Raw genomic sequence first — 17,907 nt, 5'->3', positions numbered from 1 at the left:
GACACTGCTTCAGTCGTGGCTCTCTACCTAGGAGACGTGTGATCTGGGGCAGTGAGTTCATCACTGTGGTCAGTCTCTTCATCTGATAGATGATAATGACATCTAACTCAGAGGGTCATGTTTATGTTCAAGCCAGATGTTGGGGAGAGCATTTCAGACTGAATCGCTATACAGATGTTGTACAACAAAATATATGTCTCCTGAATTATCAAATATGATATATCATATTGAACAGGGCCTTGAGGTTGAGCACATTTCCTTATAACCAGAGTCCCTGCAACCTTGTCGTCTGTTTTTGTTACACAGAGTAACAGGTACACGATTTCGGAAAGACCTACCGTTTCCGGCTGTCTTATCACACACTCTGTCCACCGTTAACACTTAGCCATGAGGCTGGAGAGAGCAGGAGATCATGGTATGAAGGGATTAAAAGAGAAGCCCGAAGATTTTGTCCCAAGGGATCTTGAGGAATAAAAACAAAGAAAAGGGAGAAATGAGGCTTGGGGGTGTACATAGATGATCTCAGATGTACTTCAACCACCTTGTGGGCTGACGGGAAGGTAAGTGAGTTAGACGGGATGTGGGGAATTCCAAGGCAGAGGGGTCTTGCCCCACTCCCCCAGACAGGGCAGGCTTATGCTAATCCAGTTGGAACCCACAATGGTCAAAAGGGCAGAGAACCATGGTCTAACCAAAAGATCTCATTCACATATCTGAGGCTCCTTCAGCACCCAAGTAGATGGGGACCGAGCTGAGAGCCAGCAAGGGGTGGGGGACACACGTGGTGGCCTGATGGAAGGCAGAGCAGGGATTCTGGGGGAGTCAGAAGCACCACTGAGAGATGATCTGAGGGCAAGTTGGCAGGCAGATGGATCACTGAACACCTGGTGACCCAATGGAGACCCAAAGTCAGCCAAGAGCATGAAATTTGGCAAAAATCAACAGGTAGTTGACCTTTTTAAAATTACAAGTTCTGAAAATTAAAGTAGGCTCATTGAAATAAAAAACCTCAAAACATAAACTCTAGACCAGGGACAGTAGAAGAAATAATGAATTGTCACGGACTGCTGAGGAATTAGCCCAGAATGTAGGAAAGAGCAATAAAGAGATAATATGAAAGAGAGGTTAGGAGACATGGTGGCTAACTGCGAGGTTCCACCTGTATCTCATAGACATTCAGAAGCAGAGAACAGAGATACTAACAAAGGCATAATGGGTGAGAACTTTCCTAAACTGAAGTCATGAATCTCCAGATGGAAAACTCACACCAAGGAACAAACTGGAAACAAAACAAAGCAAACAAATACAATGAGACATAATAAAACTCCAGAAGGTCAAGGAAAATGAGAAAACTCTTTAAAAGTTATGAGAATTAAAAGATGAATAATTTTCAAAGAATTACTTCTCAAGCATCTATAAATTATAAGAAACTACAAAGCAATGTTCAAGGAGTTGAGGAAAACTGTCAGCCTAGAATCCTGTACCCAGCTATCATTCTAGAGTGAAGGCAAAATCAAGACATGTCAGAATACAAATACTAAGAGAGTTTACTACCAACACAGCCTTTCTTTCAACAAGGATCCAGTACTAAATAATCAAATTCAGCGATAAGAAAAGTGAATTAAGATGGAAGGAAAATATGTAAGAAAAAATGTATAAACTATATTGGCAAATCTAATTATTACCTGTAGATACTAATATGTAATTTTTGTGTGTTTAAAAATATTTCAGTAGAAATCCTAGATTAGTGCTGCCCTATAGAATTATAACACGTAATTTTAGATTTTCTAACAGCCACATGAAGAAAGTGAAATTAATTGTAATAACAGATTTTATTTAACTGAACATATCTAAAGTTTTATCATTTCAACATGTTATCAATATCCAAATTATTAATGAGATAGTTCACAAATTTTCCTGGTACTAAATCTTCAAAACCTGGCATGTATTTTTCACTTACAGCACACCTCCATTCAAATGTTAAGTTTTCACCAGGAGTACCTGACCCTCTAAATATGCTAGAGATCATAGAGTTTATAGTAGTTTCACATATCCAGGTTGTTGCAAACATATTTAAAATTTTCCATAATGGAATCTAATACCAGTTCTTAAATTGATTAAAACTAAAATTTTAAAAATTCAGCTCATTCTTTCTCATTGGCTAATAGACTCATGCAGTTAATGGCTGCCATATTGGATGGCACAATTCTAGACAATAACAACCGCAAAAGATGAGAGGAGGGGGAACAGATCATCCTCACCCCCAGCATGGGAGGGTCCTGGTTTTGTTCTGGAGAATGATACTGACACAGAGTCATTTTAGACTCTGTTAAAACAAAATTTAAAGACAGGCATTAAAAATTTTAAGAAAATAAGTAAGATCTATAAACTTAAAAATCAGGAGAAATGGAATAAGGCAAATTTTACAATCAAAGGCAGGGGAGAAAAAAGCAAGCCAAAGGGAAACACATAATAAATAGAAACCACAAAATAAGTCATTAAAAAAGTCCAAATATATTAGTTATCATAATATACCTAAAGAAATTATATTAATTCATTATAATGTCAAGTAACAGAAGACATAGAACAATACAGGTATATGATTCCACTTTTACGAATTTTAAAACAAATCAATATTATGGATTTATATGTGACATATGCATCATAAACATATAAAATCACGGACTGGAAGGATACACACCAAATTCATGATCATGCTTCTCTCCAGGGAGGCTGACAAGGGAAGGGAACCAAGGGGGTGTTCCGAAGTTGAACTTTATCTGTAACATTTTATTTTTAGAAAGATCTGAAGCAAATAGGATAAAAAAAAGTTCAAATGTGTGAATTCTGAGTGATGGGTGAATAGGTATGTTATATTATTTCCTGAATTTTTCTGTACTTGAAACCCCCTAAAAAGATTACCAATATTAAGGGGGTAGGGGAGTGGAAGCAAAGCCCATTTGGCAGTGCCACATCTACTCCCAACACAAATTCCATGACTATTTGTGCTTTCTGTATTCCTTTTTTTAAAACAGTTATTTTCTTTATTTATTTTTATTTTTATTATTTTTTTTGGCTAAGCCATGCGGCGTGCAGGATCTTAGTTCCCCAACCAGGGATCAAATCCATGCCCTCTGCAATGGAAGTGTGGAGTCTTAACCACTGGACCGCCAGGGAAGTCCCAGTGTTTTCTGTATTTCTTAAATGGCTTATAAGTCTGGCCCACACACTGCCTCTTCCTTTTCTGTTCAAGACATACAATTCATAGTCATTTCATTGTGCTGATATGAAGGAATCTGGAGCTGGGTAAAACAGGAAGCCAAGAGCATTACAAACGTGAATTCAGAACTGTCCCTCTTGGGTGAGTGTAGGATGAGAGACGGGCAGAGGGAGCCCGGCTTCCTTCAGCAGCCGACCAACTGCACTGTCTCCATTCTCCCATCTCACAAAGATGCCTGGGTCCTGCATCTGAAGACACGGAAATGCACTGAAGGGGACACAACAGTGTTTCCTTAAGATAACTGTAGCAGCAGCCCTTCTCAGGGAACCAAGAAAAGAAAATTGGAATTTTCATTCTGTAGACCATCCACAGGAATCAACAGGACAAATTACCAACTGTTGAGCTTCTCCTGCTTCTCCTTCCCCTGGTAACAGTGGTTACCACCTTACACAGGGGCTCTTGTGGGGGTCGTGAACCCAGTTTTCTCGCTCCAAACTCAGGAAGGTATCAGAGAAGATGAGAAAATCCTTATAGCCTTCAACAGTTGCTTGGGAACAGCAAGCACTACATGGCCTTAGCCTCCAAGTTTGTCACTACAGAGAAAAACATTGAGGGTGTGGCAGGAAGCTAGGAACAAAAGGCTAGTACCTCCTGGTGCCATATTTCTCAGCCACAGGAGAAAGAGCAGGGCTCAGGGTTCTCAGCAAAGAGTTCTGGACCTTGTATTAAAGTTCCAAATAGTCTTTACTGAAGTGTAGGCTCTCAGAGTTTTCCTTCTAAGATTTTAAGTGACAAGGGCTACTGCTTATAACTTAAGTGAATTTGTTGAGAGCCTAGAGTACCTATGAAATTCAAGTAACCATCTACCAGCAGCTATAGAACAAATCCAGTCTCAGCTCCTGGGTTATCCGTGCTGATGCACAAAAGCTGGGAGCAGACGTAACCCTGCAAACAAACCAACAACCACTTCTTTTCACCTGGGGAATGTATTACTTTGAGGGGACTTTTCTCTAACTTGCTGGTCAATATGTTTAAATTATGATTATTTTTCTTTACATTTTCTTTTAAAATCAATTTACATTTTCTGTTATAAACCTAAGGCTGGAGAAAAGAAGGCAGTCCACTAGTAAGCTGGTTAGAGGAGGAGAAACCATTCTAGGACAAAAATCCAAACAACCTACCCCGAGAAAGACTGAAATGTGTCCATAACTAACTCTTTACTTTTCTGCTAAAGTTAACACATAAACACAACTACTTGATTAATTCCCCTCCACAAATGGAGGCACTGTCCAGGAAATTCTTATGAAGTTTTCCAAATACCAGGTACTTCCCTTAAACTCAAATATTCACATATTTGAATTTGACATATGAAACAGACACTGAAAATTTTATTCAAAGCCACAAGGACCATTGTTTAACATCAGCATGGCTGCTTTTCATTCGTGCTGTAAGTATATGTTTGGGATCCTCCAATACTGCCTTGCTTTCTTTAAAATAACCCTTAAAAATCCAGCATTTAGGATTGAGAGATCACATGCAAAGGATTAATAATCAAACTGATATCAAATTTCATTCTTACCTCCTTCCTTGCTTGTGCCTATTAATTTCATCAACTTCTATAAACCCAAAGAGCTTATTAAGGCCATGAGGCTAGTATGTCTTCCCCACATAAAATTCTGTTGTTCAAGATAAAAGTAATTGAGTAAGAACTCTGCTTTAGAAGGCTTTGGCTGAAATGATGTAAACAGCAACTCTTCTTTTCTGAGAGATACTTTTAGGGAAACTATCTCACACTGTACTCCATTACAAAAGATAACTGGAGGCAAAGAAAAAGCCCTCTTCAAGTATGTTCAGTGAACTTTTCTTATATAAATACACATAATTTAATACACATAAATACACATAATTTAATATACATAAATACACATAATTTAATAATGGAAGTATATCATTAATATGAAATAATTTAAAATATTTCACACATCTCTTTGGTCTGAGCTGCCTCTTTCATGACAGCTATCTCTTACTCCCTGTTGTGTGAATGGGATCGTGGGCGAAGGTCCCAGCTGAGGTTCGAAGCCTGACCCCAGTCTGGCTTGTATCTTATGTCCCTGGGCCTGAGTTTCTTCATGAGGAAAACGAATAGGATGGACCCGAAGCTCTCACTTGCCTGACTTTGTGAGATGCTCGTGTACATACTAACCACATTATGTAAGTGTCTAGGACAGAGATGCCAGGTATGGGAGTCCTAGAAAAGGACACGAGAACAGACCCAAAGGAACAACCATAATCTCAGTAAACATGGATTCTGTACTGCATTCATGTGCAAGACAATGATCTGAATGAGTTAATCTCCTCATTACAATCCTGTGAGGTTGGTAAACAGTATCATGTCTATTGTCTAGATGCGGAATTGAAGCCAGAGAGGTTAGGTAATCTTGCATCTTGCAAGATAACCTAGCATCTTGCCCAAGATGACCCAGCTGGTAATCTTGCTGGTCAGTGGAAGAGCTGTGATTCAGAGCCAGGGAGGCTGGCTCAGGTTCACGACTCATCCAGTACACCACTCTAAGTCATTTCTGCTGGCTTTCCCAATTTCAAAACTGTGTGCAGATCTGGGATGCTAGGAGAGCAAAGCGCTTCCAGGGTGGGAAATATCTTAACCTGTAGACCCAGCTAAGCAACACATAATATGTAATGGAGTGTTTCCTACTCCCCCTCATTTGTGAGCCTCTTGGAATAGCAAGACACAATTTCCCATTAAAAATATTACATGTTGATTGCTTCCATGTCCTGGCTATTGTAAATAGCTCTGCAATGAACAGTGGGGTGCATGTATCTTTTCAAATTACGATTTTCTCTGGGTATATGCCCAGGAGTGGGATTGCTGGATCATATGGTAGGTCTACTTTTAGTTTTTTAAGGAACTAAATGTCCATCGACAGATGAATGGATAAAGAAGATGTGGTACATAGGTACAATGGAATATTACTCAGCCATAAAAAAGAATGAAATAATGCCATTAGCAGCAACATGGATGGACCTAGAGATTATCATACTAAGTGAAGTAAGTCAGAGAAAGACAAATATCATGTGATATCACTTATAATGCGGAATCTAAAAAAATGATACAAATGAACTTATTTACAAAACAGAAACAGACTCATAAACTTAGAAAACAAACTTACGGTTACCAAAGGGGGAAGGTGAGGGGGTAGATAAATTAGGAGCTTGGGATTACCATACACACATTACTATGTATAAAATATATAATCCACAAGGACCTACTGTACAGCATAGGGAACTCTACTCAATATTCTGTAATAACCTATATGGGAAAAGAATCTGAAACAGAACAGATATATGTATAACTGAATCACCTTGCTGTACACACCTGAAACTAACACACATTGTAAATCAGCTATACTCCAATATAAAATAAAAATAAAAAAAGATTAAACTTACAAAAATAAATTTTTGTCAGATAATTCTAAAAAAAGTTAAAAATTAAAATTAAAATAAATAATATTGCATGTTGACAAAAAAGGAAAAAAATTACATGTTGAGATGCACATAAATGTACTATTCTGGGTTTTTAAATGGTCACACACACAGACACAAGTATTTTTATCTCACTATTAAAAGTAAAGGCAGGGGCTTCCCTGGTGGCGCAGTGGTGGAGAGTCCACCTGCTGATGCGGGGGACACGGGTTCGTGCCCCGGTCCGGGAAGATCCCACATGCCGCGGAGCGGCGCAACGGGAGAGGCCGAAACAGTGAGAGGCCCGCGTACCACAGAAAAAAAAAAAAGTAAAGGCAACACACCAAATCAGTTCTATCATTTTTAACAGTACTTTACATTTCTCTGTATACTTTCACCTTGTTGCTGTATTTGATCCTCTCAGTAGCACTGAGATACACAGGGACTGTCTTAATATTCCCATTTTACAGATGAAGAATAGAGACTCGAAGAGGTCAAGTGACTTTCCCCCAATAAAGAGTTGTGGAGACCACACTAGACCCCAGTCTTCCAACTTTTACACCAGGGATTTTAAAGGGATATTATCAGATAGTGACTTTATTTTCCTATTTGCTCAGACATGAGTTTATTTCTACTAAATGATAAACACAGTTATGATGTTTCTTATATTTTTGCAAAATGAATCAGCTAGCTCTGATGTGATGGACATGTGACCACTCAAAGGGGGAACAGTAAAATTAAAAATTTTAATTAAGAGAAGCGATAAAGGAAAGCAATGAGAAGTAGATAGAAAAGATACAGTTAAAAACTGTATTATGTGGCATATATATGAAACTTCAGAAGAAGTCTTCAAAGCTTCACACGTTGATCACCTCAAGCCTTTGGTATGTTTACCTCCTACATACACCAGGCCCAAGACTCACAACTTCCCACGAAGTAGGATTTAACAAATTCTGTCCAGTACTGTACTGTAAAAAGCCACAGCTTGTACCCAATTAAGAAAAAACAAAGAGAAAGAAAGAAAAAAAAATCTCTTGGGGTAAACTTTGTATTTACCTTTGTATGGGGTCAGAATAATAAAGATATAATTTTAAAATAATATCACTTTATATCTTTTAAAAATAACTTTTGTAATTAAACATGAATCATTTGGTAATCCAGGACTGTGAAATGAAACTCCATCCAGTTCTAGGTCCAACAGCTTTGCTAAACTATGAGGCTTTCAGCACCTGCTAAAACAAAACACCTGCTCATTTTTAAAATCCAATGTGTAAGCAATGGTGGCTTAACATTTACATTATAACCTCTCAATATATTGTATAATGTGCAAGTGTGTTTACATGTTTCTGGTCTCAGGGGAATATCCCTATTATTTGAAATATAACAAATTAACGAAGACAATACATCTTAGAAATAGTAAATCCAGCAGTTTCATGGTGGAATTTGAGAAAATATGAAGTTTTAGACCCTCAATACTCAGATACCAAGGCTTGGATGAGGAAACGTCATATATATACCTTGTATATGACCCTACAGTCCATTAGATCCTGAAACACCCAGAAGGCTTCATGATAACGTACATCTTTCAGAAGCCAGAGGCCTGGACCCTGAGGGCAGCCTTAGGGCATGATCACAGATAATAATGACTTGTGGGGTACCTTCCTATGACTGGTACCTAGAAACAACGGCATCAGCCTATATCTTAATAAAGACAACATTTTAAACAGATGGACACTCACATATTTACATAACTCCTGAATCTTCCCTGTTTCATTTGTTGGGCACCTTGATTTAAATAAAAATACACGAGGCCAATAGAAATAAATATTTACGGGAAGTACTGTGGTGTCATGGTTAGGAGAAAAAGCTTGAGTAAAAGAGGGCTGGGGTAGAATTCCTGGCTCTGTCCCTTCCCAGCTGTGTGACCCAGGGGAAATGCCTTCATTGCACTAAATCCCAGTCTTCTCACTGTGGATGTGGATGGGACCGGCCACAGGGCTCGGTGGTTCAGAGCACAGGCTCTGGAGCCAGACAGCCAGGACTGCACTCCCGGCTTGGCCATCCGCTACCTCTGAAGATGTCAGTGTGGAGAGCACACACCTGACCGGGTGGTTGGACGATTCAGCTCATTAACGCAAAGTGCTGGGAACAGTGACTGAGTCACAGGAAGCCACCTACATGTTATTTACTGTGAGATGAGGACAGCCTCGTAGGACGGCAGGGAGAATAAAATGAAATAATATGAAATTGCACCGTAATACTTGCCACACAGGTTTATTTCTAACGACTTCACATATTTTTATTTAATTTTTATTTTATTCTAACGACTATAAAGCACAAAGCTCAGGTCCGGTACAGCCAGGTATTCAATAAGTGGTAGCTATTTAAATTTTAATGGGAATAAATATGTGTATATATTGTTACGGATATAAGTTCTTCTTAAAATATTAAATTTTGGAACCAATTTTGAGATTTAAAACCTTTTTCTGTATCTCCCTACTTCTGATTATGCATATCATTTACTTTCTGGGACTGAACATGCATTTGCCTTGGGCGTATATAAATGGCCCTGTTTCTGGACATGCTCACAAGATGTAAAACTACTGGACTCAATAAATACCTTGACCAGGAACCCACACATGATTCCGCTGAACTCTTCCAAGAACGCAGTTAAATGTACAATAAATAAGCAGCCAGTGGGAGAAAATATTCAACATTTTGATTCGGTTCGTTATCTTCAACACTGATTTTTAAATTACTCAGGAGACTCACATCGTATTTCAACATACCAGGTACTGTGAAAGCAGACAGATTAAACGGTGTTTACTTCAGTCGCCATTTCCAAATTGTACCCTGCAGGAAAGTGGAATCTATTTAACTTTGGTGTAAACAAAGGCAGTGCTTTCGGGGAAAAAATATAGGAAAAGAGGATCACTTGGTAACTGATCTGCCAAGGGGATTTTAATGTTATGTGGCAATATTTTTAAGCATAATTTTTTCTCTGAGAAAAATCAACCGTGTAAAAATGCACCAGATGAAAGCTTATGTTCTTTCAAAAACACTACCTACTCCTATAATTGCAGTTAACTGGCCGTACGGGGTGAGATCTGTGCACCATTGGTCCTACAAAATGGAAGCTTGGCTTATCAGAAGCCTGTTATTTCACTGTAGTTCTCTTAATAATTAAAAATATCAGCACTACAATAATGAGTATCCATTGACCGTCTCACACACGCCAGGCCCTGTGCTAAGAACTGTGCATTCACCATCTCATTTAACGCCTCCAACGACCCAACGAGGTAGAACATATTTTCAGCCCAGTTTTGCAGATGAGGAAACCGAGTCTCAGAGAATTAGGAACTCAGAAGCTTAGGGAGGAGTTAAGTAACCTGCCCTAAATTACACAGCTAGTAAACAGTAAAGCCAGGCTATATTGGACTATCTCCCCAACAAGGATATGAAATAATTAAAGTTACTACCTTCTTCCCTTGAAAACAATTCATTCATGCACTCGTTCAGCAAACAGTTACAGTACCTGTGCGAGGAGAGGTAGGGGGATTAAAAAAAGACCAGAGCCACCCAAGACTTCATGGTCAAGTGGAATTAGAAGGATTACAAAGTTAATTCAAAATTAGGTAATCAATCAAATAACATGTGTCAACTTAGAAACATGGTCCCAGACAACCACCTTTTAAACACAAGAGGGTGGTTACAGAAAAGCATAGGGGCCAAGAAATCACTGAATCTTTACTAATGAGTGAGGGTAGCTACCGTACACAATCTAACCCCAAATGTTGGAACCGGCCTTGAATTTAACTTCCTTCTACTTCAAAGAAAGCAAGACTTCAGAGATCACCTTTATTAACAAACTAGCACTGATCCTCTTGTGATTTAAAAAAAAGAAACTATAATCCCCAACCCTTTTTTTTGCGGTACACGGGCCTCTCACTGTTGTGGCCTCTCCCGTTGCGGAGCACAGACTCCGGACGCGCAGCCTCAGCGGCCATGGCTCACGGGCCCAGCCGCTCTGCGGCATATGGGATCTTCCCGGACCGGGGCATGAACCCGTGTCCCCTGCATCGACAGGCGGACTCTCAACCACTGCGCCGCCAGGGAAGCCCTCCCCAACCCTTTTAACCAAACAACTTTCTGCCAGTGTTTTTTCTTTGGACACAGAGTCTGACCAAACTTTTGAACGCTCAGCGCTCATAGTTTTTCTTGTGGCTCATTATCACCTCTTGCCCTGAATTATGAACACTGACTGTATATTACGTACCCTGTCAGACTGAAAGATCCTTAAAAATAAGGGCCTTTACTCATTCACTTCAAAAAGGGTTGGAAAAAACAATAATGCGCTTACTTTCCCAAGGTGAAGGTACTTTGCATAAAGGTGATGCTTGATAAATGTTTATTTAACATGAAGTGAGTGAAGGAATGAATAAAATGTATAACCCTGGCATTTTGGAGCCTTTACTCAAATACAGGTTTCATATCAATATTGGCGCAATTAAATTCAGCAAGTATTTATGGATGGCATACTACATAGCAGGCCCTTTCACATTCAGACTGGGTAACTCAATATGGCTAAGAAGGCAGTTCTCTCCAAACTGACTTACAGATTCAATTCGATCCCCATCAAAATCATGGCAGGCATATTGTAGAAATTTACAAGTTGATTTGAAAATGTATATGGAAGTGCAAAGGATGTAATAGCCAAAACAATTTTGAAAAGGAAGAACAAAGTGAGGAACTGACATTACCAGTACCAAATCTTACTATAAAACCACAGTAATCAAGATAATGTGGTATTGACATATGGACAAACCTATAGATAATGCAACACAACTCAGAGGATAGAAATCGAACCTTTACATTATGATGAATTGATTTTCAACGAAGGTGCCTAGGCAATTCAGTGGAAAAAAGATGGTCTTTTTAACAGTTGGTGCTGAGACAGGTAGGTATCCACATTGCGCACGTGCGCGCACACACACACACAAAAGAATTGAAACCCTTATCTCATACTATATACAAATTTAATTCAAAATGGATCATAAGCCTAAATATAAGAGCTAAAATTATAAAACTTCTAGAAGTAAATATCTGTGGTCTTAGATTAGGCAAAGATGTATTAGACAGGACACCAAATGGATTCCATCAAAATTAAAAAGCTTCTGTTCTTTGCAAGACATCAAGACAAAATTTCTTTAAAAGCCACAGACTGAAGGAAAAGATCTATAAATCATATATCTGATAAAGGACTTGTGTCCAGAATATATAAAGAACACTTACAACTCAATAATAAGATGAACAATCCAATTTCAAAATGGGCAAAATATTTGAATAGATGTTTCACCTAGGATATCCATTATGCTAGTAAACACATGAAAAGGTGCTCATCATCATTACTTATTATGGTAAATTAGACTAATTAGAAGGCTATAAGCAAAAAACCCTGACAATACCAGCTATGAGCACAGATGTGGAAAAACTGGAACCCTCATTCACTGATGATACAATTACTTTGGAAAACAGTTTGGAAGTTTCTTAAAGATAGACTTTCATACCACCCACCAGTTCCACCCTTAGGAAACTTCCCAAAAGGAATGAAACTATGTCCGTGCAAAGACTTACATACAAATATTCACAACAGCGTTATTTATAATAACCCCAAATTGAAACAATCCAAATGTCCACCAACTTGTGAAAGGATAAACAAAAAGTCGAATACCCACACGGTAGACTATTATTGGGCACTAAAAAGGAATGAGGTTACAGATACATGCTAACCCATGGGTGGACCTCAAAAACACTACGCTGAGTGAAAGAAACCAGACGTAACGGACTACATACTGTGTGATTCCTTTTATATAAAATTTCCAGAAAAAGCAAATCTATAGAGACAGTAGGTTAGTGGTTGTCTAGGACTGGGGTGGGAGTAGGGACTGTCTGCCAACAATGGGAGAGACCTTTCTGGAGTGACAGAAGTGGTTTAAAACTGGATTATAGTAATGATACACAACTCAATAAATTTATTAAAAATCACTGATTTGTATACTTTGAATAGATGAACAGATTTTATGGTAAGTACATCATACCTCAATAAAGCTTTTTTTTTTTTTAAACGAAATTATACCCCCATCCACATTGCTTGAGAGTTGCTGAAGTGTCAGTGTCACTAAGCACTGGGCAGTAACACTTCCAATCTTTTCTTTAAACCAGACTGGTTTTAAAAACTCACATCTCATTATTCTTAATAATATACTATTCTCTGACTTTTAGTAAAACTAAACATTTTCATCTATTGAGTCTGTTATTTTCTTATAAGGATATACATCTTTTCCATAAGGACATGTGAGCCTCCTTATCTTTCTAAAATAGCACACTTTTTTCAGTGATACGTGGTACAAATTACTTTTTCCCCAGTTGTTCATAAATTTTAAAATTTTGTTAACAGAGTTTTCTTTTCTTTGCCATACTGACATATTCATTTTTATGTAGTCAAAGTTATCTCTATTTTCATTTACAGAATCTGTCTCTGGTGTTATAATATGTGATACTCCTTTGAAAGATTAATCAGAAACCTTGAGTATTGTTAGTTAAGCATCCCACGTGCCAAGCCCAGGGCCTTTCTACTTTATGAAAAGAGATAAAACGTAATTTCAAATCTCAAAGCTAGAGGCAGACAGACTTTTCTTCCTTAAACCTCTACTTTAACTGTAAAGAGAGACTAGGGTTTACATCGCAAATTCCTGGAAAACTGCCTCATTAGAGAAAATTTCTGATGTGATCCACTAGACATTTCCAATAGTTCCAGTGATGAAGAACTGGAAAAATAAAAAGAAGGATGTGAAAATGTGTTTGCTACTCATGCCAGGACCATGGCTCTAGGACTTGCTGGCTGAGGTCTCTGTGTAGACCATCAGGTCATCACATCACAGCGTGATCACTGTAAGCATTCGTGGATGTCTGACCAGAACAGTCTAGAACTCAGTCATTCACTGTCCCACCACCACCTGAGTTTGGGAATTAGTGGGTGGTGACCCACCACCCATTAGGTGATGAATAGAGGAAACTCAACTTTATTTAAATCTCACCAACTTGGGAAGGGATGGAACGCTAACTGAAGAACTCGTCACCACTGAGGGCTATACTGCTTCAAAAAATACTCCCGCAGTTATAAAAACCATTTGGTTGCGTGTAGTTATGACTATCACACACGAAGATATAGATAAAACTCACAAAGGTAAGACAGACTCAAGGATGTATTGTACAACACGGAGAATACAGCCAATTTTTTTTGTAATAACTGTAAATGGAAAGTAACCTTTAAAAATTGTATAGGGCTTCCCTGGTGGCGCAGTGGTTGAGAGTCTGCCTGCCTATGCAAGGGACACGGGTTTGTGCCCCGGTCCGGGAAGATTCCACGTGCCACGGAGCGGCTGGGTCCGTGAGCCATGGCCACTGAGACTGCGTGTCCGGAGCCTGTGCTCCGCAACGGGGGAGGCCACAACAGTGAGAGGTCTGCGTACCGCAAAAATAAATAAATAAATAAATAAATAAATAAATATATAAAATAAATATATATATATATTTAAAGAAAAGAAATGTCATAAGACTGTTTTCTATTAATGTGGATACTGTGGCCTTCGAGGTACAGTATATACCTGAGGCCTGGTCATGTTGAGATACAATCAGAAGAGGCAGCCACATGCCTGAAAACAGAAAATGCCTGCTTTTCTCCTTGTATATTTGAAACCGCCCCCCGCCAACACACACTTTCAAGACTGGCCCCAGTTCAACCTTCTTTCTTTATCTATCCTACAGCTTTTAGAATCTATACTACGTATTCTGGGACATATATACAGGCTTAATATTATTCAATTGTTTTGTGGCCACTACCCTTACCACCTCATTGAATTAAACAGAAGCTCCATGAGGGTAAACTTTATATCCCTATGGCACGCAAGCAGTGCTAGGATTCCAGATGTTTCTACTGACTTTATTAGTGCTGTTTCTTACTCTGCAGCCTCAACAGTGCTCATTAAATAACCTTTCTTGATTTCTGGGAAAAGTTGAAAAAAAAGGGGCCAAGATGGTTAAGAAAAGAAAAAAAACATTGTGGGGACACTTTCGAAACTTATAATGTACAACAGGCAGTACTGCAGCCAAGAAAAAGATCGTGGAGCAATATGTACATGATACCCCAGCTTCACAGATCCTGCAGAGCAACAGACTGGCTCCAGTTCTCTTCTTTGCGTCTAGGCAGCCTTTACCTAATGACTATTGGTTCCTATGTAAGTTTCCGTGACCTCCAGGGTTCCCTTAGCGGCTCCACGGTTTGCCTTGTAGATGGGATGGCCATGGAAGCCATGTTTAATTTGTGGCTGCTCCTGGCCAGGTACCCGTCCAGGTCTTTTGGCCATGGGTATAAATGAAGAGCATTTCTATTCATCAAGGAGAGCTTTCCCACCTCTGAAAACACTCTGATGTCCCTAGGATGCCACACAGGTGCCTGCATACAGGTCTTCCCCTAGTCCCAGGATGCCTGGCTAGCTTCCTTATGGCTAGCTTCTTCCCTGCCTTCTAGGGAAATAAAACAATAGTTAAACGCCAGTTCCTCTACCGCTCTTCTTTTCTTCCCTTCTATTTCCCTAAGAGAGGTGGGCAATGAGGAAAAGTAAGAGTAATGGTTTCACCAACTCTGACCCTTGGACAACAAGGATTCCGGCACATCAGGGTCCATTATAATAAAGAATTTGTGCACCTCTAACCTACTATTTGTCTAAATTTGTTAATAATTCCCAAGAAAGGAGATGGCATCAACTCACTCAGCAACCCATTTCTTGGTGACTCTACTAGAATTCCCAGTTTCGTCATTAAACCAAAGATAAAATGCTGAAAATTGTGGTCTCATTCTAATATCCTCGTTCTAGTAATGCAAAAACAATACTTTCATAAAAATTAAGTTTAAATAATGAACCTAAATTATTAGTACTCAATATGCCATCCATCTTCTTAGGCTGGGAGTCTCTTTGCATTTCAAACTCCTCTTGACACACCCACCACTAAATGAAGAGAATGAGTAAATAATGTCTGAAAATAAAGCCTCTAGACCTGCAGCATCTCATTAAATCTCTGGTACTAGCCATTGGTTGTTGAGACCCTTGGGTAATTCCTGTCTCTAAGCCCCAGTTCCATGGAATATCCCTGTCAAGGTTAAACGAGAGGATTAAACTAGATGTTAAATCAAACTCTGCCCACACTATGAGGCACATAGTATGCGCACAATAAACTCTAAGATTTTTTTTTAAACTTTTAATAATAATGTTTTTTTAAAAATGGAGGCGACAAGTTTCCACCAAATTCTTAGTAAAGACAGATAAAATGGCAAAAGCTTCTGTATTTTTAAAGCGTCAATATTTCAAAAATAATTCAGTCATTTACACACACACAAATCATTCCACCATCTTTAACGGATAAAGCAGAATATTATTTGCCCTTTTGCTTCAGATTTAACACCCTCACTGGTTAACAGCGTTGGAAACACGAGGGCAAGGCATTTTCTTAGACACAGCCGCTACACAGCGGTTTTGCCTCGGGGTGGGAGGAAAGCCTTCCCTTCCTCCCTGGGACAATGACAAGTCGCAGCCGGACTCCGAGGGAAACATGCGTCCCCATGCGAGTTACTTGGTGTCCGGGGCCTGTGCGGAAGGGGACATAATAGTCCGCCAGGAGTGACCCCAGTGCCCCCTACACACCCAGGGGCGCGGGAGCACGCGGACCCCGCCTTCCGGGACCGAGAGTGAGTTTGGGTCCCCGCATCGGACCCGGTGGCCCCTGCCCTTTGCAGCCACGGAGCGCGCGCCCCCGACGGCGTCCCGTCCTGCGTGTGGCCAACTCCGCGGCTGCCGCCGCCAACTGCGGGCAAGTCCAGCCACCCCGGCCCCGCCTGCGCCGTCCCCAGCCCTGCCTTACACTGGAGTTGGTACATACGGGTCTGCAGCGCAGGCGAGCAGGGGAGTGAGCGCTATTTTAAACATGGCTTTCCCTCTCCTGTAGCCTCAGAGCCATAGCTGCGCACCGGCGTGGGCACGGCCCACATGGGAATAACCCCGACATCTGCCCGACTTATTGGATTCATTTTCGATCTCCCTATGCGTGGACTTGTTCCCCACCCCGCGCTGCTTTTCCTCCACACTAACCGCAACCTAGCAGTTTGTAAAGAGGAAACTCCCCTCCTGGAAGCGGGGGTGAAAAGCGCTTTTGCTTCTTGTTCGAGGTGGAAACCATTCCGGCTAGAATGAGTTCAAAAAGAAGGGAAGCCGGGTCGCCGGAAAGAAAGTAACATTCAGAGATCGATGGGGACAGAGGGAGGGCGCAATGTCTGCAACAGGCAACTGAAAACAAGCACTGAAGAAGCAAAGACATTCGCAACCCCCGAGTTACTACCGAGTGCACTGCACGCCATCCATTGCAATGACAAGATTTGCTGTTAGCGCAATTTGAAGGCCTTTGAAATGTTTTTTGGTAAGACTTACCTTTCTCTTCGGCATAATGACGTTGGTGAAGCTAAAAAGTAAAGCAACGGGCTGGAACTGCTGGCACCGCCGCTGGAGGCTGCCCCCGCCGCAGCTGTTCACGCGCAAGGCTCGGCGTAGCCCGGCCTCCCGGACCTGAACCTCCGCGGCTCCCTCCAGGGGCCCTCTACTCGCTTGCCTCCCCGCTCCTCCAATGAGGAGCCCCGGCAGCCGGCCGCGAGGCCCCATTGGCTGCGGCAACGTTCTAAACTCCACGAGGGCACGCCCACCTCCGTGCGCACGGTACGCTCTGTTGTAGTTGCCACTTCACCGAAAAAAAAAAAAAAAAAAAAAAAATCTGCCTGGCGACTGAGCATGCCCAGTTCAACTAGTAACCCCCAAGCCACAGGATCCTGTAGTTTCATTGTTTTGCCGCTCCCTTTTTGGATTGTGTCAGTTGGAAGTGTAGGCCTTCATAAGGAAGAAAAAGAGTAAGGATGGACACATTAATTTTATACGGTAAATGTATACACAGCAGGCACTTTATATAGTTTCCTGTAAAAGCTTGTAATGAATGCTGTGTGATGGAGCGCTGTGAAAGTGGGAAGGTACTCTGATCTGGAAGAGTCTGGCAACCTTTAAGGGTCTCGGTTTCCCCTTCTAGGTTTCTAGTGACAATAATCCCTA

The 17,907-nt window shown here is 40.5% G+C and overlaps 1 protein-coding gene across 2 annotated transcripts in view; it reads right to left on the bottom strand.

Moving 5' to 3' along the window:
* The window catches only part of HMGN3 (high mobility group nucleosomal binding domain 3), a 31,685-nt gene extending 14,152 nt beyond the window's left edge, over positions 1-17,533 (bottom strand). For both annotated transcript variants that reach the window (XM_067702730.1, XM_067702728.1), the window contains exon 1: positions 17,242-17,533. In XM_067702730.1, the coding sequence (XP_067558831.1) occupies positions 17,242-17,469 (228 nt within the window). In that variant the 5' untranslated portion in view covers positions 17,470-17,533. The remainder of the gene's footprint in view (positions 1-17,241) is intronic.
* Positions 17,534-17,907: the final 374 nt, after the last annotated feature.

Source organism: Pseudorca crassidens, chromosome 13 (genome assembly GCF_039906515.1).
Source record: "Pseudorca crassidens isolate mPseCra1 chromosome 13, mPseCra1.hap1, whole genome shotgun sequence".
Taxonomy (NCBI): Eukaryota; Metazoa; Chordata; class Mammalia; order Artiodactyla; family Delphinidae; genus Pseudorca; species Pseudorca crassidens.
This window is presented reverse-complemented; position numbering and strand designations above follow the sequence as displayed.